General features: G+C 40.9%; 1 protein-coding gene across 2 annotated transcripts in view; it reads right to left on the bottom strand.

Annotated features, from left to right (window-relative positions):
• The window catches only part of gpam (glycerol-3-phosphate acyltransferase, mitochondrial), a 31,844-nt gene that overhangs the window by 6,679 nt on the left and 2,082 nt on the right, over positions 1 to 23,083 (bottom strand). For both annotated transcript variants that reach the window (XM_071538017.1, XM_071538016.1), the window contains exons 2-16: positions 18,416 to 18,552; positions 18,128 to 18,247; positions 14,514 to 14,587; positions 12,765 to 12,878; positions 12,014 to 12,163; positions 11,474 to 11,573; positions 10,679 to 10,815; positions 9,832 to 9,931; positions 7,521 to 7,733; positions 7,010 to 7,123; positions 6,446 to 6,531; positions 4,751 to 4,863; positions 2,815 to 2,885; positions 940 to 1,207; positions 472 to 629 (exon numbers count right to left, since the gene is read on the bottom strand). In XM_071538017.1, the coding sequence (XP_071394118.1) occupies positions 472 to 629; positions 940 to 1,207; positions 2,815 to 2,885; positions 4,751 to 4,863; positions 6,446 to 6,531; positions 7,010 to 7,123; positions 7,521 to 7,733; positions 9,832 to 9,931; positions 10,679 to 10,815; positions 11,474 to 11,573; positions 12,014 to 12,163; positions 12,765 to 12,878; positions 14,514 to 14,587; positions 18,128 to 18,247; positions 18,416 to 18,499 (1,902 nt within the window). In that variant the 5' untranslated portion in view covers positions 18,500 to 18,552. The remainder of the gene's footprint in view (positions 1 to 471; positions 630 to 939; positions 1,208 to 2,814; positions 2,886 to 4,750; positions 4,864 to 6,445; positions 6,532 to 7,009; positions 7,124 to 7,520; positions 7,734 to 9,831; positions 9,932 to 10,678; positions 10,816 to 11,473; positions 11,574 to 12,013; positions 12,164 to 12,764; positions 12,879 to 14,513; positions 14,588 to 18,127; positions 18,248 to 18,415; positions 18,553 to 23,083) is intronic.

Here is a 23,083-nt window from a genome sequence, read left to right as displayed (position 1 = left end):
TTTAAAGCCCTTGCTTGAATGGAAATTAAAATCTTTCCTCCAAGTGTTACCTTAAGATTTTGCCATCTCGGCAAATCGGTGCCCTACCACCAATTACTGATTGTTCAGAAAATCTCTAATCAGCTCAGATTAATTGGTTTACCTCTAGATCCTATTATAAAAGGAAAAGTATTAGGAGAAATACCAGCCACATATTCACATTCAGTCAGGGAAGATTGGAAGATTGATGAGAGAAATATTAGTATAGCATACTATAATACAATTTATGCTCTACCACATAAAACACAATTTTATGTTTGTGTATTACTGTTAGTGAGCTGCACTTAACTGAAGTCAAGTGAAGACAAAAACCTGTTTCTGCTTGAGTAAATGTAAGATCCAAGATTGAATACTGAGCTTCACATTTTATAAATCCTCCCATTCAAGCAGGAGGCCCTGACAGAAAGCAGTTGCTGTGACAACAGGACTTACTGGTGCCATGGCCACTTCGTTGATAAGGAAGTGGGAAAGCCCGGCTGCCTTGCGGATCAGTCTCTCCTGACTCAGAAGGAGGCTGTTGGGATTGCCAGGCTGGTGCTCAGACTCTGATTCCACCACCAGCTCTCGCTGCAATGCCAGAACACTGCAGGCTAGGGACCAAGTCAAGAAGAGACTTAATGGAGAACAACAGTAGTATCAAGCCCTGTGGGAAATAAACAGCACACTCTGCACATAATGCCATTCTAAATATAACAGTCCTCAAGTAAGACCACAGGCTTTATCCAAACCACAGGTAACCTAGAGTGCAACTGTATATATGGTTTTCAAAGATATTATTCAGGCTTTTCTTTCTAGAGTTTTATCTTGGGGGGAGTATTTCATCTTTGGAAGAGGACCATTTCAAGGCTAATGCAAGCTTTATGATAAACACTGTGATAAACCGTGACACAACCGACCTACCGATGATTGCATCGGAAATGAAGACATGGAAAAGGCCATTGCTGTAGAAGTTGAGCTCGAAAAGCGCCGGCACAGTGTGGCTGGGGGCGATGGTGAACTCGCCATTGCGATTTGCACTGCTGGTCACGTTGACGCAGTTGCCCAGCAGGTGGAGGGCGTGCATGACAACGTCCTCTGAGTTGCCCGAGAAGCCCAGGTCAAAGTCCCGTGACAGGATCTCCTCCTTCATGTTGAAGAAGTCCTCCACCAGCTTGGACAGCGCCACCCCCTGGAGCAAAGTGGGGGAGAACACAAGCACAGGTCCATGGTTTCAGGTGAAAAAACAAACATCTGTCATGTCCAAAAAACGTAGACTGCATCCCCAATCATAGCAGTAAGTGCAATCCTTGTAGCCTGGTAAGACCATCCTGATCACGTGACCTCACATTCTGTTTCGCTCCACGGATCAGTCTGGACTTCTAGCCGCCCACATCGATATCAGTGGGCGGGAGTACTTGCCTTGACAGACAAACTCCTTCAGCCAATCAGCGTAACAAAACATGTGATGCCATCACAGTGCGCTGTTCAGTGGATACACAGGATAAACACGGTAACGCTAGCAAGGATTAAACAAGCTATGTCTTCTACAGAAGTGAACGATTTTTGCCGTCTTTGCAAAGAGAACAGTCGAATAAAAGGCACTTTGTGTAACACCAAAAAAATATACGAACCAGGAAGACCCAACGACAAAAACATATTTCAACGTCTGGATACAATTGGTCTAACATTGCAGCCCCAGGTCAACAAATCATGTCGAATTTGCATGAAGTGTTTCAGATTCATTCAGAAAATAGAGGACTCATTATCAACTCTCAAAAAATGGAAACTGTCCAAAGAAACCGGTTCAGAACAAGTCGCAAGCACACCAACAAAAGAAAAACAGAAATGTAGTCCCTGATTGGCCCGGTTACGTCATTAACTACCACACAGTCCCTGATTGGCCCGGTTACATTGTAATTTCAGGAGATCGATGTGGGCGGCTAGAAGTCCAGACTGATCTGTGGAGCGAAACAGAATGTGAGGTCACGTGATCAGGATGGTCTTACCAGGCTACAATCCTTAATAATCGTGTGATAAAGTGTCTCAGGTTAAGTGCCATCTTGTTTCTAATTATTCACTCACTCATTAATCACTCATGCAGCACTGTATTATGAGGATTTTTTTTTTTTTTTTTTACTATTTTCTAATTATCCCTTTTTCAGTGTCCACTTGATAAGCAAATTGGAAATTGATAAGCAGGTAGATGAATTTGGACATGATGCTGGATTCAGTCTGACAGGACGACTTGTTATGTTAGCAACCAGCAATCCTTCTCAATTAAAAAAAAAAATATATAACCATAGGTGCAGAATGCATACAGAATACAAAAATTATTTAGTACTATTAAGTACTAGACTGGCCTAATGGGTTTTATGTGCCACTGGCCAATTTAACATGACAGAAAGGCAATTTCAGTAATTCTTTTCCACTGTCACCCACTTACATCACTGTGCCTGCAGAGGGCAGAGGCCCACCACTAATCTACAGAGGTGTTGAGAGAGGGTGCAGGAGGAGCGAGATCTCTAATAGAGAGAGGCATCCATTACTACGATGCAGGGGTCTGTGACATTTGGATCACCTTGGCTTGTGAGAGGGAGGGAGCATGACCGGCAAGAAGCAGACGAACAGGAAATGAGGAGAGAAAGAAGAGGAAGAGATGGAGTAGAAATTTGAGGAACAGAAGGGGGAACAAATAAGGAAAAAAGGGAGCGGGGGCAGGACAGAGGCAGTGTGCAATGGCAGCAGAACAGCAGGAGAAGTGGAAATACAGGAAAAATGTGAGACAGCTAGACTTACCTGTCTGTGTCTGTACAGCAGCAGACAGGCTACGATGTGGGTAGACATGATCGCTGATGACTTATTAGCCGCTGTGAGGGGAGATACAAAGAGGACATTCTGACCGACCGGCAACAATCATGGGAGACAGACGACAATGTCAAAGCAGACACCTTTCAAATTCACCAATGGGTCCTAACTAGTCTGTGTACAATGCTACACAACTAGAAGGCACTTGGTAGAGCACAAACCTCCACCAACGCTAAACAATTCACCAACGATTTATGTTTGTTTATTTCTGAGAAAATAGCACATGCATACAATGCTGTTTAGTATCTGACTTGGAAGTCCCGGATGTTGGACCTTCCCACCTGCACATGAATGCAGTGTAATAGTTCCCAGATCCGGATCAAACCAAAATCTAATCAACTGATCCTTGGCCCAAGGGCTATCTGTCCACACAATTTCATCCAAATCCCTTCATTACTTTTTTTTTTTTTTTCTTGCTAATAAAACAGACAAAAAGACAGGGGTGAAAACATAATGACAACACCAAATGGAGCAATAGCAATGTGACAAAGGCGACTGGTTGGTAATCTATGACTGGCCATATGCAATAACAAACAAATATTTTAAATGTTATATTTTTAATTAAACCAATTTCATCCACTTGGCCAAAAGGTAACTACAAGTCATTGGCTTAAAATACAGCTTTGAATCCTATCAAAATGATAGTACAGTATGCCTAGAGTGCGTGTTAGGCATGACTGCCACTTTCTTCCAACAAACACAGGGCTGAAAACATCAGAGAGCAAATTATATCCATGACACAGAAAGAGAGAGAAAAGGATGCTCTGTGTGTGTGTGTGTGTATGTGTGTGTGTGTGTGTGTGTGTGTGTGTGTGTGTACTGAAGAGTGTCAGCAGTGGTCATCTTGAGTATGCTGCAAGTCCAGGAGTGTAAAACATTTACGAACAGCAGCACTGATACTGCAATTCCACCCTTCCTCTGCTTCTCCATCCTCCCCTTCCTGCTATTGGCTGAAAACAACATGCCATCCAGCTGGAGGGCTTGTGATTGGCTGAGGGTAAAATAGGGCTAGTGTAGGAGAATGCAGTTGAATGAGCCGGGGAGAACCGGTTTTTGTTGTGCTACCACAGGACAAAAAGCCCTGAGTGATGTTAAGGGGATGGACTGATGCTGTGCTGTGTTGGATTTCAATTAAAGGAGGTAGTATGATAGATAGTATTTCATGACCGCTTCCTTTGCTGCAGCAAGCAGGTGCAACACTGACGCAGCATGAGAAGGAGATCTGTGTGCTTAGACAAGAATTTCTTTGATGATAAGAGTGTGCTCATCATGCAGCAAGCTTGTGCTCCACTAAAGCTATAATAGCAGCCTATGGGAACAGAATTAGAGTTAAGATGAAAAACATTTTATTACTGCCTAGAGGGTAACAATTCACTTAGCTGTAATCTCCTTATTAAAATGAACTAATCGCTTTGAATCATGGCTCTTCTCCTGTGAATATATGCTGAACTGTGGCCAGGATTTTTTAGATGCACATGAAAAGTGATTGGCTACCATTACACATTTGGCTGAATGTGGCATCCTCTGAATATCATGGATTGTTCTTTTTTTTGTTTAAATCTTTTAATTATTTTTTAACTGACATGTAACTCTGTTACATGTCAGTTACATGTTACATGTCTCTGTTACATGTCAGGGCTGACATGTAACTCTGTTACATGTCAGCCCTACTTGCCGTCCTGTCTTTCTCTGCTGTGAACTAACACCACATAAATTTAGCAGTAACTGTACTGTGAAAGCCTCAAGTTAACAAACCGGAGATGCTTGGTCAGGTTGGAAACGACTTCTCACTATCTGTGTCACTGGCTACAAAAAGTTTTTCTACAGTGCAGGGAAATCATTGGCCGAGTGGTCGTAAATTGCTTACTGAAGAGGACGTGCTTGGCCAGGTTGGCAATGACTTGTCGTCTGCAGAGCTCCTCAGGCAGCTCTCTGTTCAGCTGCTCCTCCCCCTGGCCCTCAAACAGCACAGCGTCAGGTCTGGAAGGAAAGCAACAACTCAACATGTGCAAATTCAGTCTGCCAAATGCCACTGACTGAGGAACAAGACCGCTCAGAGAGGAAAACGATTTCACTGTCTTGGCTTGACAATGAGGTTATACTTTATTCTATGCTATACTCCTCCTGTTAGGTATGCAGTTTTTTTAAATAATTTTCCAAATCGCAGGGGATACAATATGAATGTTTTTTCTTGCTAAATTCCATTTAAAGTATTATCTGAAAATCTGACTGACAGTGATAGTCATTAGAACAGAATTGTAGGCATAATTTAAATTCCAACAAAACAATACACCAGTACATTTCATCAATTAGTTTCCTCCCGTCTGGTTGAAGGTGTGCTATTCAGTGAAATTAGCTGCTGTAGTGTTTGGTGGGAATAAAAACCTGCATACTCACACTCACACATGATTAAAAATCACTGATTGAAGGAAACAAAATGTAGGTTCTGGTGTATATGTAAATGCAGCTGAGGTTCAGAAAAACCTGATACTTATCTCTCCCATATCTACCCAATGGCAACAACTAATAGCTAATTAAACCAATTAAAAAAACAACATCAGAATATTATTGTTTTGTGCCAGATAAAAAAAACCTCAAACACAACTGACTTATCTTTCTCATTCCGATGGCATGTGTAGTCCCATAAATTCAAACATGACTTGATCAAGACTGCGCGTATTGCCTGCGGTACATTTCAAAGCAATTTATTTTGATAAATTTGATCAAAGTGACTCCCCATCAAAGAGCATCTGCACATTGACTATTCATGAATGTATTACTTCAAGTAGTATTTAGCATGACATGACACATTTATTTGAACATTACAGATATCTTTCTCTCTGTTAACTCACTCACTTTATGATTGTGCAACTAATTTGTCAGCCTTTTTCAGTCAATGAAATTGAAGTGAGGAAAAGAAAATGTCTTCAGTACAGTGAAACAAAAAGCCAAATCAGATTGGGTTTTAAATGTAGAGAGAACAAAGGCAATATGCATTACATTGTATTTTCATACAGCATTCTTCAATGTAAAACAAAATGTTATCTAAATAAGTTACTAAATGTCCTTCATGTGGGTTCTGAGTTTCAGTATGTTACATGGAGCTGCTCCAAACAAGCTGGGATGGGACACTGCTGTCTTAGTGAGAGTAAGACTGTGTGTGTTTTATTGTGAAGGGACAGTGTTGGTCTGGAGCGGCCCCTGCCTATGACAACTCAAGTGCTCTGTCCTCAGATGTCTGATAGACCCTGCTGTGAAGCCACGGGAGGGACAGGACTTGAGGGTTCATGATGTTTCAGGTGGGACTGTGGGGGGTGCTGGTGTGTCCATGTGTGTCAGATTAAGAAGTCACTAATGTCCAGAGGGCAGGCTGTGTGTGTGTGTGTGGGTGCGTGTGTACTTTACCTTCATTTTTGGACAGGGATGCATTTTAATGCACTTTAATGTACTTGTGGGCCTTGTTTTATATATATTTTTCACAATGATATACAGTATATTTATGAGAATTTGCATGGACTACAAATTAGTATCGTATTGTGCGTGTGTGTGTGTTTGTACTTACCGAGCAGAAATGATGGTGGGCACCAGGGTCTGTTCCAGGGACAGAGGCGGAGGAATATTGCGGCTTCTCTGGGAGTCCAGGTACTCCTACATTTGATACACAAAAGGCCCATTACAAATACAAAGTCAGAATCTATAAATGGATACAACTTCTACTTAAAGTTAAATAGTTGAAATGGTTGAATGGTTAATGGATTTTTTCACACTAGAGACAAATGTAAAATGAGTCCTACAAGGAACTGGACATGGCTGGTAAAATAATACTTTAAAAAAAAACAAAAAACTTTTATTTTTGAAAGCAAATTTCACAATTCAAAACAGCTATTGATTTCCTCAATAAACATGCTGAGAAACTACAAGAAAAAAATATATTTTTCATTGTAAGATTCCTATATTTGGCTTTTCATTACTTTTCGGTGTGTTTTGGTGACCTTCAAATCAAGAGTGATGCCTAAAATTTGTATGGTACCAATAGCTATAGCATTTTGATACCCAGCCTCATATGCGGGTGTAAAAGCTGCAGTTCTAGATGTGTATAAGCTAGTGGAGATCTGTGATCAATAACCTTTAGGGAGAAGGGCTGGGTGAAGTCGACTCGGACACAACCGTAGTTCTTCCTCAGCATCCTGAACACTCCACACGCTACACCCCACAGACTCTCATTCTTCTTGGGCTTACCCTGGTGGGATAGAGGAGTGGGGGCTGTTAGCATGCAGATGAAGGGCATAAAGGACACCCAAGACATAAGCTGTCAACACAATCCTCAGATAAGTGCATATGACTTCACAATTAAAGTTGTCTTTACTTATACATTTTCTGTTAAAAAAAAGAAAAAAATCAATAAACATATTGATCAAAAAAAAAAAAAAAAAAAAGTTGTCTTATCCCATTCACACTGTTTCTTGTGTCAAAAACAGCCTCACCTATTACACAAAAACACTTCAGTCCCCTCCTTTCCCTAAATATATATTATAGCATGCAAATATAGCAAATATATTAGCATGACTGAAGGAACACACCTATGCTGCCAAAGCGAACACACACACAGACACACACACATCATCCTCGCCTCTCACCAGCTGCTCGCTATTGTAGTTGCCCTCAATAATGCGGTCGTAGGAGATGCCAACTGGCACCACAAGCACGTCTGGGATGGCCCCGGTGCACAGCGTGTCCACCACGATGGACAGCATCCCGGCACGTGCTGGAGACGGCTTCCCGCTGCGGGAGCGTGTGCCCTCCAGGTAGACCTCCAAAAACTGCTGCTGCCGCAACAACTCCTCCGTGTACTGGGAGGGGGGGGAAGAAGAGCATGGACAGGTAAATGGGGTGGGACACAGAGAGGCAGGTGAAGGAGGGAAAGGAGGTGGTATAAAAGTGAATGAAAATAGAAGAGGTGGCATGGGATGTCAAAAGTCTACTTGACTGAAATTCAGGCAGTGAAGCAAGCCAAGGCTGTGCAGCTGTACTACTGAAGGCAAGTTGAAGATGAGAGGTGGTCACCCACAGTACTGGAGCACAGTTTCATCCCATACGCACTGCAGGGAACTGGGCATGTGCCAAGGTGGCCATGTTGTGTTAGGCTAGCCTCCTGAGTACAGTATGTACACAGCTGCCTCTTGCTGTGTAGAGACTTTGGAGAAGAGAAACTTTAGCCTGAAATAGACCCCAGGCATTTGGAGTGAGCTGTGAAGTAGACAGACATCCACATTCAGTTTCCACTCTCCGATGTTGCAGTGCCACATGGCTTTCTAATTGCTTGCACTTGTGCCTGTGGCAAAATATAGATAGAGACATTTCTGTGACTGATACAGGCATGCACAATCTTTTTTAAATCTACAATCTTTAAACCTTAAAAAAGTATTCTATTTTCTGCCAAATTAAAGTAATACTGGCTCCAATTTTTGCATTTACAGAGGCAAATGTCCACTAAGCATGGGTAGTATAGTAGTATAGTTAGACAATTGTACACAATATTTGTATACTGCGGATGGTGGGATGTGTAGTGTTGGAGGTAAAATGGGGTAAAGTGTTGGTCATCATCCAATAGTTGCTTGCGTCTTAAGCAGATCCTCTTATCTTAGGGGCACAAGTACATAGCCTCTATTTCTTTCATTACTGTCCACTCCCTCCCCGATACACAAAAATAAAAACCAGCAATAATTCTCATTTGTAATGGAATGTTACTAAATCCACTAAGAAGGCTATCCATTTTGTGGAAAGCATTTTTAAAGGCTTCCCATTGTAAGGCATTGTACAAGAAGCTTATGATAGCAAAGCATTCACATTCTGAGTAGTCATTCCAATTAGTTCTACTTCAGTTTTTCCTCATTAATAGAAGCTTGTTAGGCCACATTATCCAAATAGCTGAGCACAAGGTTCAGATTCCAGTTTTAATACGCCTTTCTGATTTATCTTGCAGTTATTTCACTCCATCGAAAAAGCTCTTGTACCAGTGCTTTTCTTGAGATGCCAAATTACACAACACATTATGACTTGTTAGGAGTACATTCCCAACAGCATCAGTACATAGATGACAGGACTTAATATGAATTTTCAAAGACATACTTTTCAGTGCCCCACTGATTTCTTGCACCAACATTAAACAACAATACATCAACCACCAAAACATTTTTACAAATGCTTTTTGGATAGAGTAAAAGGTAAATCAGTTCAAAGCTGATAGATCCATCCTGTTACAAGATGATCCAACAAGTACCCTTCTACCATATGTGACGTGATGACTGTGTCCAAGTAGATCATAAGATATGGAGGCCTACTTCAGCTCCCGACAGAGTAAAGTTTAGGCCATATGAATAGAATCAATGTCAGCTACTTAGCTTATTATTTTTGTAGAAAACACCACTGGAAAACAACATCTGCTAAATCCTTAAAATTTACAATGCCATCAAGTGCTGTAAATCCCTGTAAAGACTGTCAGTAGGCCCATAAATTATAACTAGAAAGGTTCCTATAGCTGGGTTAATGTCATTACATAACACAGGTTTTTAAAGTAGAGAAGCAAGAGAGGTGAGTGAGAGCGTTGACTGTCACTGTCCATCACCCAGGAGTGGAAAGTGGCGAGCTTAGGGCCAAAGCCCTGGGCCTCAAATGGAGAATCCCCTGTATAGACACTGCCAACCCATGGACAGTGTGATAGACAAACAGACAGACATGTGCACATACACATATATATGTATATATAGAGGCAACATGCACACAAAAGCATGAAGATAAATTCCAGTTACATAACAACTCATGTAAAAACACAGACACACACACACACACACACAGACACACATAAACAGACACACACATAACTTAAACAAATAACAGTATGTAAAACCAGCCTTTACTGTAGAAGATCACTTGACTCATAGGACTTACTGCGTGTAACAGTGACCTGTACAAAACGTCTTTCTTCCCGTCGCCCGTCTCATCCAGTTTTCGACGTATGAAAAATCCTCCCAGTTTACGGATCAGGGTGCTGAAAACAGAGAAAGTTTTAGCCAGTGGGTTCCACACTATCTTTATATGCTTTATATGCAAAGTGTGTCACTGCAACTCTAATCAGAGCAGACAGTATCAAAAACAGAAAAAACAGAAAGAAAATTGTATTTTCAAAACAATTTCATGGTGCACATATTTCACTTTTTTCATATACTAATATACTACTAATATACATGCTGTATCCTGTCACAAGTTGGTGATGCAACAGCTGAATTTCCTCACAGGGATCATTAAAGTTTTATCTTATCTCATGAAGCAAAGCACAAAGCAGCGTATTGTTTCTTCTGTCCAAGGTGCTAGGTGGGTGAGGTTAGTACCTATTACCTATATCATAAGCTTGCATGTTTTAGGCAAGATCAGTCAAGCATAAAGAATTTGAATTTCAAATCCTATTTGAACCAGGTCAGGAAAATACAGGTTCACAACCTGTTGTCAGCTCAGCCGCCTGGCTTTTTACATTCCCTTCGTGCAAAAATAGCGCTTGGTCCCACCCTTTGGTTAAGCTTTCATCCCTCTCTAATCTATTGCCAGGGAACTGTCCCCTTTTTGCTGATCTCAAATTGCATTCTAATGCAACTAAGGGCTATTGCAGCTCTAGTGGGTGTGAAAAGACTAGACATCTTCAACTCTGATCTCAGCTGAGCTGGTATTTCCCACGCACAGAGTGCAGGAATAGGCCTTATTGCCAGATGGGACTTGACATCAGGTTTTACAGGCCTCTTACCTGAAGATAGGGATATTTAGGTTGTTCCCAGCAGCAATGTGCGGGGCTTTGATGTTGTGACAGAAGAGGATGAAGGTGATAAGCAGGTAGTCAATGTGGGACTTGTGAACAGGGAGGAAGACCAGGGGCACATTGTGCTGCAAGGACACAAAAAACAGACCACATCAACTAAATGTAGATCATTTCTCCCATTTCAGCAGATGACACCCGTAAATAAGCAGTGAACATGTGATATTTAAAATTTCAGTTTACAAAATGACAAAGGGTTTTTATGAATTGCAAAATCGAATTTTGAAGTTTTCTTATTGATTGTTATCATTGGTCAGTGAAGTGACCACTGTCTCCAGTGAAGATACTGTACAATCCTCATTTGCCCTTGAGCAAGGCACCTGGCATCTGTTCTGGGGCTGATGTTGTGCTACTACTTAAATGTCATCTATATTGCATATAAATAAATGAGTATTATTAACAACATCACCAAAAGACGGCTTGTCCAATGGTCAGTAAAGACTACATTGTACTGTATATTGCTGAAATGCCCTGCAATGTTTTCCAGAGGCTTTTAGGTTTTGTGTTGGTTTGTGATGGTGACAGGCTGGTGTGGGTAATATACACATAGCCAACACTGGTACAGACTGTTATCGTGTCAGTTTGTGAAATCTATTTGTGGTCTGCTTGACAGATATTGTGGTTGGCTTTCACCGATGTTTGGAAAACACCTCCCTGCCTATCTTGGTGAGCAGATCATCTGTGACAGTATTATCCATTTTCATAGTGTGTGCACTTGTTTCTGACCTCTGTGGCAGCTCTCTTGACCATTTCCAGCTGGCCCTTGTGGATCTGGATGCTCCAGAAGAATCCATTGAAGAGCTTGAGGAGCACCCACCCTGTCAGTCTGGACAAAAGAACAGATAAAAGAAATCCAAAACTTAAGCTGTGACAGTATAAAGTCCAGTTGAGCATAAGTTCACCTAACGTATGCGCAGACATACAATATGTACTACCATACCATTACCTTTACATAACATGTGATGCTGACATGTCTTTTAATTTAGTGAATGAGCACTGCCATGCATGCATTCACTGTACTGTAGTCTGTTGCAAAACATGACAGAGATCATAATCGTAAAAGGTTGTGATAAGGTTGTGATAAGGTGGCGTGGAACGCTCAAGAATAACAAATGATATGCTGATATGATCTATTGCCAGTTCTAAATCTCACAAGGAATGTCACACCATTTTTGGGAGAACCCTGCATTTCAATTGGTTCAAATGTGCCAGACAACATCTATTAATATCTGAAAAGCCTTTGAGATGAGTTTGTGGTGCATTTACCTGATGAAGGCTGGTGAAATGTTGGCCACCATCTCCTGGAGGAAGCCCCGGGCTTTCCGCCTAACTTTGCTGACAGCTTTGTGCTCCTGGCCAGGCTGGCCTGCGGGCGGCTCCAAATCTGTGGCCACCTCCACAATAGCACTCTCTACCCTGGGACAGACAAAAGCACAAATATAAGGCTGCAGCTTCTAGTCTACAAACACTATCATCCAAATTATTTGAGTATCAGGGTTGACGAAGCAAGATGACACTGTGAATTTTAGGTGGTTAATTTTCTTCACATGACACTTGTCACTTGAAAAATAAGCTTCAACATTTGTCTCCTTACTAGCCTGGGGCTTGCAGAGGCCCCTGATTTTAATGAAGAATGTGGTTTCTCAAGGTCTGGCGTTCTACTCACACTGGGGCCACTGGGGCTACACAAACTCAAGGTACTATAAGACGCATTTGATAAAATGGTCCTTCAAATGACATATCGCCATGTCAGATGAAACCACATACCAATTTTGGTGATTTTTATGTTAACTTCAACTGAAGGATTACATGCTCCTCTGTGGGTTGAGAAAATTCTACAACCCCTTAGGTTATGAAACCATTTCAAAACCAATTAGATAAACTCAAAAATGCATGGACGTCAAGCTGAGAACAAGTCTGTTTTTCTTAGTTCCGGAAAAGCTGACATTTTGGAGATACAAAGTTTTGACATGACAACAGCGATGTGTAATGTGACAGCATTATGTTACGTCCGTACCTGCTGTTGTTGAGCACATTGTCCACCACATTCCTGGCGAACATATCCTTGTTAACCTCTCTCTCCAGGACAAACAGCACATAACTCAGCCTGCGTGCCAGCCAGCCCCGCTGCCTGCACATGCACGCACAAACACACACAAGAAAGAGAGAACGTTCTCAGGAATACTGTGTACATGCCTACACTAATAAATACACCAATGTGTTTGCATGGAATATCTCTGATAGAAAAAAACCTGAATATACTGCATCAAAATGTCAGTTTCTCATTCTTTTTCTCTTACCTCTCACTCACTCACTCACACACACACACACACACACACACACACACATATAGCTTAACTGGGCAGCATGAATGACTGCTACGGTGCTAATACGAAAAAAAACTTGGTCTAGACTGGTTACAGTGGTTTCCTGCCAATTTGACACTTTCAGAAACCAGAGAGCAGCTCTGGGTGCCATTATCAATTAGACATAGCACTTTGAAAGCCATTCTCTTCCACAACAAAGGCTATGCTTCCCTGAGTTGAGGTCAGTTTTTGTTCCACCTTGTTGAAGATGTACGCAACACATTATTGATTTGTGTTAACTTATTAGCACTAATTAATTGTGTTCATTTTGTAACGAAACAAGTTTTTTTTTTCTAATCCTTTGTTCCATTCACCCCACAGTGGAAAACAGACAAGACTGACAAGACTGACTCCCACATGTTGATTGTTGTCCACCCAGGCCTAAGGAATACTAATGACTACACATTGGCACTGGCATATGGTACAGAATATAAACTAGCATATAAACTTATTTCAATTTCTGCCATGCAATTCAGAGCATGACGGCAAATAGCCTACATTAGGGCATCCTTATCACCAGCATCTTTTTGGATTTTGAAACAGCAAACAGTCGATATTTATACAAAGACTGTGTTGGTATTCTTTAAGGTTAAGGTATTATGGTACCCAATTGAGTTTTGCCCGCTGAGGTCAGTCACTGGATCCATGTGGCCGGTGTCCACTGACAAACACTGTCAATTATTCATCTGTTTGCCTTTCCACTGCTTCACATAGATAAGTGTTCTGTTAACTTATAGACATTGATTGTAAAAAGGTCCTTAGGAAGGCCAACACCATTCTGCACTGTCCTGAGCTCCTTCCCTTTAAAGCTGCCTGCTACAAAGACTAAAAGACATAGAGAACCCTTTGTTTCGGTGGCTACTGATCGGCTGAATGCTACAAGGTAGATGTCACGAATTGATGAATGTTCTCACTATTAGCATTTGTTCTTTTTGGATTTATCCATATGGAATGATGCAACTTCAACTGCAGATACACATTTGATGTGTTTGTTAGCCTCGTTGCAAACCGGATCTTGTTTTGTTGTTGTGTTGTTTTTATTGTGAAGGTGGATATTTCTTTGATGTGTTTGCATTTTTACCTGGCTGCAAACCAAATTTCCCCCAGCGATAATATAGATTTTATTTGAATTAACCCAGTTGATTTGTTGATGAATTTTCATTTGCGTACAACTGCAACTTCACTATAACATGTGAACAACAAATGTGGTTCTCCTGCATGCTTGTCTAGGCCATGTGAAAGGTGCAAGGGTCACTGTATGGGTCATCAGCTGTCAGGCCAATATAAGCCAGCTACATATGTAGTTTCATAAGTTCCTGTAGCCTAGTCTACGGACTGCTAAGAGCTCAACAACCTTGAAGGGAGGTGATATAATATAGAGTAGATTTTGCTTCATTTACCTAGTGTGGGTCTCATTGATGTAGATGACATTGCGCAGTCCCAGAGAGGGAATGCTGGAGTTGAACAGTCTCTCCTGGAACAGAAAAGCAACAAAAACGATCACAAACCACAATAGGCACAGAGAGGATGGAGACTTGAATAATCAGCAGAAGGCAGGAATCCGACTAGTAGCCTAGGGGGCACACACAGGTTTGTTAAAGGAATTAACATTAACTTATTAGGGGTCCAAGCACGTAGTGCTGGAACCCTATTATATTTGCTGGAATTATTCTTTCTTTCTTTCTTTCTTTCTTTTTCTCCGCTAAAAGTATCTGCAGCTCAGAAACCGTAAGTCCTACAGCAACCATATTTGGCAGGTGGGCTCCTACGGCGCACCGCTACTCAGGCAAGGCAGCCCATGCACATTGGCCAGATGGTGGCACTATAACAAGCAACTTTACGTTTTGGCCAATAACTTCTGAACTGTGTGTCGTAGACTGAAAATTCTTGTGTTGCTAGATTTTTTTTGTATAAAGGTTATTGATAGGTCAAATGGTTTGGCCAATAGACTTTTAATGAAACACGCCATAACACTAAATTGGCCATAACTCATTAACCATTCATCTAATCAAGCCAGAATTTGAAACACATGTTGATAAGTGTTGCGTGAACACACCCACAAAAGCAGTTTGAGCTGTACCACTAGTAGGCGCTACAAATGCAAAAAGTTAATATCTCACAATTGACTGCAAAGATTTTTATGAACATTTTTACACATGTTCTAGGATGATGTCCAAGCCGATCCATGAAATTTGGTCATTATTGATGAAAGTGGGCGTGGCTTATTGCATAATAACCACATCTTGACTGGTATTAAAGTCACAACTTCAATTCATTAAAAATCAGCCGTATGTCCTAGAGAGCTGAAATTTTCAGGACATGTTGGCTGAAGTGAGATAAATCTTTCGTACACTGGTACCCCCGATTCTGATGTCGCCCCCCTCTGTTTATAGCAAAAACTGACTGTGATCCCACAGTGTTGTCCTCCTAAACCGTATGTTACAGGAAAAAAACAACATGATTTTTGAAATCGCCATACCTTAATTAGTAAACAGCCCAAAAATTATAATGATATCTTGAAAACTGAGCGCACAGTCGATGGAAATGTGCAGCTACAAATAGTTTAATAAACTGACAATGTGTTATGTTCAAGATAGTTTGATCAATCAAACTAAATACAAATGATGTCTGGACTGTCAAGATGATGTCTGTAAAGCCATATGTAAATTGATTAATGTGGTGCTCTAGTACAGTTGTAATATTCTTTCTGAGGCTTTCAATATGGTTTGGACTAGCACCTGTGACCTATCACTTGTCCCTTTGTTTTGTTTCCCCACTGTGGCACACACCAAAGTGGAAGTTGGCAGAGTGGTTACACTCAGGTCTTTGGACCACAAGGTTGTGAGTTCAAGCCCCTAATGTGTGAACTGTGACCATTTTGAAGTTTCATGAAAAGTAAATCAACACTAAATCACACAGTGCAGAAAACTCAAAGCAGGTTTGGCATCATCTGTCAGTGGCAAAATACCTGAATGTCATCACTGATTGGGGTCTAGCCAGACCTTTCAACCCATACAGAGCAGTGCAGCAGCAGTTTTCTGGCCCATGTGACTTACTATTGTTTTATTCGTTAATGGAGAGCACTACAATGTTTTATAAAGTGATTAGCGCTGTCAATCATAGGCTGCAGTATCACAATACTTTTCCCTTTAGTTATTTTCTCCTCAGTAACCATGTAACAGGAGTTTAGCTCACTAGGTAAAGTGTCTGCCTCTTGTGTGGAAAGTTGTGAGTTCAAATCCAGGCTTGTCCTTTCTGAAGTCATTAGTTGTCAAGAACAAGCGGTATGTGTTCTAATAGAAAGTCTGGCCATTGTGAATAACTTCAACAATGTGGTTGCAATGAATTGATGAACTTTACAGAAGTCACAGGCCAACACAAAAGCTGGTGCTAAGCCTTAGCTAATAGAGTGTGTGTCCGATCTTCACAACCTGTCAGCTTTTGTGTGTTTTTCTACCTTCTGTTTTGTCTGTCTTTTCAAATTGTGCTTGGATTGTGCGCAATCGCCGCTTGCGGCTATATTTTGGAATTTGACTTAACTTCTTCTTTGAGAAGCACTTCATGACAAGCACTTTATGGCACCCATTATGGAAAGGAAGTGTTGACATTTATCTGTCATATATCCTAAAAACTGTTATTTAGCATTGCCTGCATTTCACACTGAAACCAAATAATTCCATTAAAAGCAAGCCAAGAAAGCTTACAGCTAGCAACACACAATGGTTTTCATGAAGAATCCTAACAAAGCTAAACAAGTTGTTAACTCAGATTCCCATCCTGATATGTTGATACTGATATGCAACTGGGGCAACAAACGTCTCTTCTGCCTTAGGAAACTGTTATGTTCCAGGTTGACCTAAAACTTACATAGAGTCAGTCTTTGCTTTCTCTGATAGTAAAGGGGAGGAGTGAGGTTTCGTGAGTAAAACTGACTCATTTGTCCAATCTCTACAACAGGCAGTTGGTGAAGAAGGCCATCCCCCTCACCTCATGTACTCTGAATCCTTCAGAGTCCTATCACTCAAGGTCACTCACTCAATAGGTAGGAACAATCATTTACCCCCACAGCTACTGCCCTCCTGAATTCAGGACATAGTTAATCAAGACTGTTCTACCTCACTGATGTGGTAGTGATGGTGTCGATGCAGTGGTGCCTTGGTGGAATAGTATGTAATATTTTTCATTTACGATTTATTATCATTCTTGTGCTCATGCTGGAGATTTTTTAGTGCTTTACAGGTCAATGTTGTTTAAAAGTGGTTTAGTAACCTCTGATGTCTACATGATGATAATGATGTCTACATTCACTGTCCTATGAACCATTTAATTTTGTTGGCTTGTCACATTTTTAATGCACTGTCTTTTGTTTTTACCCTTGCTGCAAAGCTAATTGCCCACTGTGGGACTAATGAAGTTGAAACCTGACCTTGTAGGGACTCTTTTTCCCTACATTGTGACAAGTGCTTAATGAAGAAAAATGGCATAACTATATTCAAAATGTCTATGAATTATAACCCAAATGTGACACCCAGGCAACTTTTTAAGGTCAGTGTTTCCAGGAATATATCAGAGAAAGATCTTAAGTGAATTTTCACACTGATCATTTAAATATTATGGTAACAAACTGGTGCAAATCGAGTAGAGATCACAGATGTGCTGTTATATATTCCCCAGGTAATGAGTAAAAATTTGATTTCTGCACAATTACTTAGGCTTAATTATTTAGAGCAAATCAAAACAAAACATTTGTGTGTTTTACAATACCATTTGGGTATAGAAAGTTCTACGGTGATTTATGTCAAATAACAAATTTCAGTGTTGAAACAGCCTTCAATGAAGCCCTTTGGTCTTTCACCCAACCACCACTGTTTTTTTTTATTGGCAGAAACAGTACATTGCATATTGCTAATTTGTCTTCCCAATTATCAAAATTGATGTCAGAACAAGTAATGCGCTGGACATCACTAGAGTATAGCAGGTGTACTCGTATTGGTTAGATGTGGTGTAACTTTACCTGGCTTTGCGGTGTGCAGGTGTGACAGCAGCGGCCCACAAAGGGTCTCTTCCTGTTCAGCAGGCCCTCTTTCCATGTGCTGGCAACACAGCGCAGCACTGAGGGGCTAGAGCTACGGTCCTGGACACACATCCATACACATGTAAGAATCAATGAGCGTAAAGGGACAACATAACACAAAAAGAACCTGAGGAACAAGAGCTCGCTAAGACAAAAGCATACAATCAAGCCAAAACAAGATGTTCTCCCAGTGCAAGGGTGAATTGTGGATGTGGGTCTGGGGTTTACCGAGTCATCGTTGGGCTGTTTCCAGCGGCTAGCCCCCTGCTCTCCATTGTTGACCTGCAGCAACAAGCCGTCTGACAACTCCATATCCACTCCTTTCCTCTCCTCTCCCTCTAGATCACACTCCACTGGCTAGCAAGCTGTCAAGACAAAGGGAAATAACACTTAAAATCACTGTAATACAACCACTATAGGTAACATGGGTATGTCAAATTCTATACAATAGTGTTGCCAATTGATGTAGCTTGCTTTGCAGTGTTTCTCAGGCTTTTCTGTGTGTTGACAACTTGAACCAAAGCCACCAAGAGTTGATAAAATCATACCTGAAATAGACAAAATGAGCATTTGAGTCCTAACAAGGAACTCTTGACAAAGGGAGTCAGACTCACTGCAGAAATGATAAATAAATGGGAGATATTCATTCTCTCTCCAAATAGACTCCCATTATAACACAAAGAAATTATTATTGGTTCTTTAATTCATTCAGCTAACAGTATTTCCAGCGTAAGTCTTCCAGCATCTTTTGCTTTTTAGATGTGCTAGAGCTGGAGAACTCAAACGGAGAACTCAAGCCAACAAGCTTGTACTTGCATAAACATTCATGTCCTATATTTGAAGGAGGAATAGATAGAAACTGGACAAAGTTAGCCTCTATTGAGGTGGTTGTGAACATATCAACTACCTAACTCAGAGGTAGTTTTAGCTAGCTGTATCTGGTTGCTATGTAATATGTCTTAAAAAACACTAACTTCTTTTCTCAGCTCTTTTGTAATATAATCAAAGGGTGTTACAAGAATCCATACAAATTCCCTTTTGTAATATAATGTCAAACTTTTTCTACAACAGTTGATGGAACATACAGTACTACTGCTCTATCGCAGTGTGAGAATGTACTGTGAAACTCGTGCCTGCATAACTTTGTGTCACCAAGTTCTATTGAACTGATCTCCAGTTGCCTTGTAGCCTTTGATGCATGTCAATGTGAACAAGTACAGAAAAGTGTGCCAGCCAAGACTGAAAAAGCACAAAAAAAGTTAAATCTGGCTAAAGCTTTATACACCTCTAAAACTAGGTGCTCCTGACAGTACTAAAGCTTGGTTCATGCTTTCTGCATGGCTGTGTGACACCTGAGAGCTGCAGATATGCCGCCCATGTTCCTTGCCATTCATGCAACTAGAAAAAATAACTGCACAATAAGCGGACAGTAATCAGCCAATCTTGGACAGAGGCACTGTGGCCAATTTCAGATGGTGCACAACCTCACGTACCCAGTCATTTTGGCCACAATTACATAATTTTGACAGTGCACAGTCCGTTGCAGTTGTGTTTCTGTGTGACGCATCATCCAGCCATAAGGCCCCTAGCAGTCTCACTTTACCTTGAGGGCCAAAGCAACACAGGTTATCCAAATGGGTTAACAGGTTATGCCAGCCTTGTACCTATATCACACCCCTACACGACCCTGCTAGTATGAGTTTGACAGCTGCTTGCTCCAGTTAGGCCAGATTATCTAAGTTATGATTCATGAGGGTTACATTCTTTCACTCATCACCCCACACTTTGGATGCAAGGGGCTGGTCTGCTGTGGCTGTAGGAACTAACAAGAGTCCACAATAATACCATATGGTGCGTTACAGGCCTCAGATCTCTATGAACTGGGTTGAAAGACCTGTTATGGAACAGAATGAGCTCTGACAAGCAGGTGACAGAGAGCCCCTTTCTACATACCATGGACAAGTCTGTTATGTAACTCCTGTGGCTGTATTCATTTATATCTGTGTCCATATTACTTTCTGCCACTCTTACCCTTTTAACTTGCTGTTATACACATTGTGGCTGGATTGTGTTCAATTTTGCTACTTATGATTACATTTTCACTTGTACATGTTATTATGGCATTATTATTCCAAGTAGAACAGTGAATAATAAAGCATGTAGCATTTACAATTACATTTTGAGTCTTTAATTCTCCGTACAGTCCAGGCTATTTTGGAATTTGATCACAGTGTGAGCTTGAACTCATTCATGTTTTAAAAATCTTATTGCAAAATGATGGAAATCCTATTCTTGTCAGACCTTTCACTTTATGTGCCCTGACATGATCAGATGACAAAAGTCACACGTGGCCAACAGAGGACATCTTTTTTTAACTCTTGCTGTTCTTTGTTGGTCTCACACGTTGGTTCTCACATGTTGGTTACTCTATCACTAGCCAATTGGTGAATCTGTAGACAACCTCTGGTGTCAGGTTATAATGGAGGTCTGCAGCCTCTGGAACCCACATACCCCCCTACACATAAACACATACACAAATACTATGCCGACCCTCCCAATCTGCATGCTGGTTCTGTGTTTAGTTGCAAGGGACTGGCAGGTGGAGCTGGCAGGCTGTGAGGCTGCCAGTGAGACACACTTGAGCTTGGTTTGTCCCAGAAGATAAAAGCCCAGTTCCATTAGTGCAGCAGAGACTCCATCTCCCCACACGCTTGTGCCAAAGTGTTAAGTTGTTTTTGGTTGTGGTTTAGTTTTACATTCCAATTATTAATTCTGTTTCTGTTAACTTAATACTACCAGGCAGATTTTTGCATAGCGGTGTTCGATGGTTGATAGGATACAAATGCCTGGAGACAAGGTTTGTTTAATCCAAATGCTCTATCAACTACCAGTGCAGTTGAGCACGGTAATTACTCTCCCCAGCTGCACATTATGGTTGAACTATGCAGCTCCAATGTATGAATGTTTGTATGCATGTAGGCCCAATTATCCCTCCCCTTGCAGATATTTCCCCATACTTCTGCCGTAATTAAAAATGTACTGTTCTTATTCTTATTAAGAATTTAGATAGTTGAGGTTGTTGAGGCTGAGTTGGAAGGAAGTAGGGCTACACAATACTAACAAGTAATCATATTGTGATTATCTTGTGGAATATTGCAATTGCATTTTAATTTACAGGCCAGAAATTGCATTCAGAACCAGAATACCATGTTTAGGAGTCTATTTGGAGCAGCCACCACTCTGATAAAATAATTGCAGAATTGCAAGAATAGGAAAGGCCTGCTAAACGTTTCTGCAGCACCAGCCGTGTCATGCCCTGGGGACCAGTTTTAGTGTGACGCCAAGTGAATTTGACATGCTTATAATAGCTTTAAAAGGGTAATCCAATCTAAAACAATTGTTTTTCCCCATGATCTTAAACAGTTCAGTCAGAATTTGTGAATATTCAACTAAAACCTAAAACTAGAATCAAGAGAACCAAGCAGCTGGACTGGGCAGGGAGAAGCGAAATAAGCCAACAGAACGTGAGCAAATCCTAGTCTAGATGGGTTACCTGATGATCAAAATAGTCTCTCTTATTGTGTGAAATAACTGAGAAATTAAACTATTCCTCATTTTTTTCTGTGCACTCTCTGGAACCCCTTCTGGGATCCTTGGGAGTGTCCAGACCCCAGTTTGAGAACCACTGGCCTATGTGACACCAAATGAGTACAGATATCAAACACAGCTGTGACAAAACCTCTAATCTATGGAGCCTATTCTCTATTTTTGCTTTTTGCCCAGCGTGCCTGCGGTACTCTGGTGAGCTCGGTGTAGCATAGCCGCCAACCTTGACTTGACAGGAGATGCAGTCTCATAAAAGCCCCTCGTCAGGAGTTTTGGCTTGAAGCATAGCCGGCAGACCAGGGCTTTGTGCTCACAAATGGCTCTGCTCTCCTTGCAATGCAGTGACAACACAGCACACAGGGCTAATTATAAAAAGGTAGTACAGTAGTTTCTCTTATGCTTTATTTCTCAAACACTCCTCTGTCCCATCCTCTCCTCTCATTTAATTTTGATCAAGTCATTTGAATTGGCTTCATGCTAAAAACATTAATATGCAAAGATGATCTTAAAGCACATGGAAAGGTAATTCTGTGACTGTCTTGTAAATATGTAATTTGTGATCTTATGAGCATATAGCCAACTGTAAAAAGCAACTAAGCAGTATCAGAATTAGGCTTCATTCCAATGTTGAAATATATCAATCTATGCAATTCTCTCTTTTCCTGAATCTCACTATAAATTAGGTGGAGATATGCAATGACATTGACGACATCAGCAATTCTTGTCAAATAAACGGGCCTTAGTAAGAGGGCAAGTACATAATCGCATATTACGTCTGTAGTTATAGTGCTATACACAGATCAACAGCCAACATTAACCAGTTATAATTCATACATGCCAAATAACATATTCATGAAGGAAACTGGTTGATTTTCAGTAAAGTTGATGAAAGGGAATGTTAAGAATGAATAGATAATGTGTGAAAACAAGACGGTTGTTGAGAAAGAGAGGCAAGTCTGACCTCAGCTTCATGGATGGAAAAGCAAAGGGCAGGGAAATCAGTTTTAAACCCGTCCAAGAATTAGGCTACAGTTTTTTAAATCCAAGACCTATGACATGGAGATCTAAAACAGAAGCTGCAACCCAAGACTAACGTGTGACAGAAGGCCAAAAGGCCATCATGTGCATTTTTTCAGCTCAAATTTAAAACACACAAATAATTAGGCTATATTTGTAGATTATTGTATATTGTGAATAATAACAAAATGTTCAAACTTTTGAACATGATTTTACATTGAAATTTGGATGGGTTGTTGGGAAGAAAAATAGCTTGTCTTAAATCACATATCA

The sequence above is a fragment of the Centroberyx affinis genome, unplaced genomic scaffold (assembly GCF_046629955.1).
Source record: "Centroberyx affinis isolate AG114_WGS23_722 - 3 ecotype Tasmania unplaced genomic scaffold, CSIRO-AGI_Caff_v1 ptg003184l_1, whole genome shotgun sequence".
NCBI lineage: Eukaryota > Metazoa > Chordata > Actinopteri > Beryciformes > Berycidae > Centroberyx > Centroberyx affinis.
Note: the sequence above shows the minus strand (reverse complement) of the source record. Positions and strands in the feature narration are given on the sequence as shown.